Raw genomic sequence first — 2,500 nt, 5'->3', positions numbered from 1 at the left:
TCACTGTTTCGCAACGTGCTGTCTCGATGACTGGCAGCCGCTCTCTGTGGGATGCTCGGATTTCGAGACTTCGCTAGACCCGAGTGGCTCGACGGTATACTGAGCTGGCAGCACCGCTCCGGATGCTACAAGATACAGGACTACAGCCACATATTCGGTTAGATAATTGTCGGGTTAGGGTTAGGGTCAAGGATAGAGATAGTGCTAGGGTTGGCGATAAGGTTCGGGTTAGGGTTAAGGTTGGTGTTGGGACTTGAGTTAGGGTTAATATTAGGATTAAGGTTAGGGTTGGCTATCGGTTAGGGTTTGGGTTAGGATTCGACTGCTCTTACACAACGCTGGTTTTCAGTTATTTTTTGTATCTGTGCAGGATGCGCATTTCGCTGCATATAGAATTTTTGTCCGAAATAAATAAACGCGCGCACGTTTTTCCTCTTAATCAAATTATTAACCGTGCAATTTCGCGCAAAGTAAATTGAAATCTAATTAGTATAGGCATCGCAAATTATAACTACGTACTAAATTTCAATCACGATATAAACTAATTACATCCGCTTGTATCACGCTTCAATTTTCCACCATTCACGTTTCTCCTTAATTAGTTTCATATTGCTATCATGACGTAACGTCTGCTGGCTGTTGTGTAAACCGTTATACACGACACTCCGCGCTATAGCAGCATATAGGTAATCATAAAAACAGGGATTTCGTATTATAGAGGACTATCTGACTAAGGAGGTGGCTGCAGCGAACCGTGTGAAGCGAGAGGAGGCAGTGCTGGCGGGTAAGTAATCACTGCTTGTTTTTTCTTGACGATATCCGCAGCACTCGCGCGATGGCAGTGCTGGTGGAACACAACTTACGTGTACTGTGTACTATGGTGGCCGAGATGGCTACGGATATTTTTATTATTTATTTGTAATTCATTTTCATTCCAAATTCATTTTCATTTCAAATTCATTTCCATTCCAAATTCATTTTCATTCCAAATTCATTTTCATTTCAAATTTATTTTCATTCCAAATTCATTTTCATTTCAAATTTATTTGCGAGGCCGCAATCGCGGTGGCCGAGATGGCTACGGATATTGGTGAGGCGGCGTGACGTCACTTTCCCTTAGTGCAAACCTTCAAACAAGAGAACAAACGCCATTTATAGATGTTTTGTCTTGGTTTATGATCGGTAGATAGTAAGTTTTTCTGCAATTGTATTTTCCTATTGAAAAACACACAATTGTTTACTATTAATATAAAATATAGAACTAATCATCTATAATTCCAATTTCTTGCTTGCTAAATGGCTGTTATTATTATTCTTCTAATCCTAAAGTTTATGAGAGGTCAGGCAGGCTCTCGTAAATTACTACCTAACATACTCTAAAACCAGGTAGATATAATATGTTTCCATTAAGCCGGCTGATCGCGTGTCGTCAGTGTACGTCAGTGTGACGTCACCACCATAGACCAATCACGCACGCACATCCATGTATGCATATATAGCACATCCATAATAAATTTTTTAAAGACGCTGAGTAGCCTCTCTCGTACGCCGGCGGCCGTTAGATCTGTAGGTCGTTGGTTCTAATCCCATCTGTTTACATTTTTTATTTTTTTATTATTCTATCTTTATTCATTTAACTATTTTTCCCCAATTAACGCAAATATTTACATGATTTATTTACAATTTTACATTCCTTTTTTTAAATTAATTAAATTAATTAGTGTTAATTAAATTTAATTAGGGTTAGGGTTAGGGTTAGCCATCAGCAGGCTGTATGCGTAATGCATTCAACTTCGGAGATAGCCGAGTTCGTGTGTGACGTACACTGACGTCACGCGATCAGTCTGTCTAATGGAAACATATGCCCACCCTCAAACCACAACTCATTACAGGGCGCGGCCATTTTGGAGTAACTAAAAACATGGATCGGAAAACCAGTAACCCAAACAAAATACACTTAATAAATCAATTAATAAAATCAATACAATATCAATACAAATCAATACAATTAATAAAATCAAAAAGGAAAAAGGCTAGCACTATTAAAGTACGGATAAACAGAGAAATTTCCCAGCTAGTGTATAGATTTTCTAGCTAGATTAGGACGATAGGAGAAATTTCCTAGCTAATGTATACATTTTCTAGTTAGTTTAGACTGGTAGGAGGAATTTCCCCCCTAGTTTAGATAGTAAGAGAAATTTTTCTGCTAGTGTATACATTATCCAGCTAATTTAGACTGGTAGGAGAAATTTCCCAGCTAGTGTAGGTCCTATACATTTTCTAGCTAGATTAGGATGATACGAGAAATTCCCAGCTAGTGTATATATTTTCTAGCTATTTTAGAAGACATACTACCTAAATTTACACTAGCTGGAAAATTTCTCCTATCCTAATTTATCTGCGGAAATGTATACACTAGCTGGGAAATTTCTCCTACCAGTCTAAACTAGCTGGATAATGTATACACTAGCTGGGAAATTTCTCCTACCAGTCTAAACTA

General features: G+C 38.1%; 1 protein-coding gene across 2 annotated transcripts in view; it reads left to right on the top strand.

The window, feature by feature from the left end:
• The window catches only part of LOC106804820 (UPF0764 protein C16orf89 homolog), a 7,126-nt gene that overhangs the window by 2,479 nt on the left and 2,147 nt on the right, over positions 1 to 2,500 (top strand). The window contains exons 3-4 of one of the 2 annotated variants that reach the window (XM_014806168.1): positions 38 to 157; positions 719 to 784. In XM_014806168.1, coding sequence (XP_014661654.1) covers positions 38 to 157; positions 719 to 784 — 186 coding nt within the window. The remainder of the gene's footprint in view (positions 1 to 37; positions 158 to 718; positions 785 to 2,500) is intronic. The other variant, XM_014806169.1, reaches the window with a different exon arrangement.

The sequence above is a fragment of the Priapulus caudatus genome, unplaced genomic scaffold, assembly GCF_000485595.1.
Source record: "Priapulus caudatus unplaced genomic scaffold, Priapulus_caudatus-5.0.1 Scaffold88, whole genome shotgun sequence".
Taxonomy (NCBI): Eukaryota; Metazoa; Priapulida; class Priapulimorpha; order Priapulimorphida; family Priapulidae; genus Priapulus; species Priapulus caudatus.
Note: the sequence above shows the minus strand (reverse complement) of the source record. Positions and strands in the feature narration are given on the sequence as shown.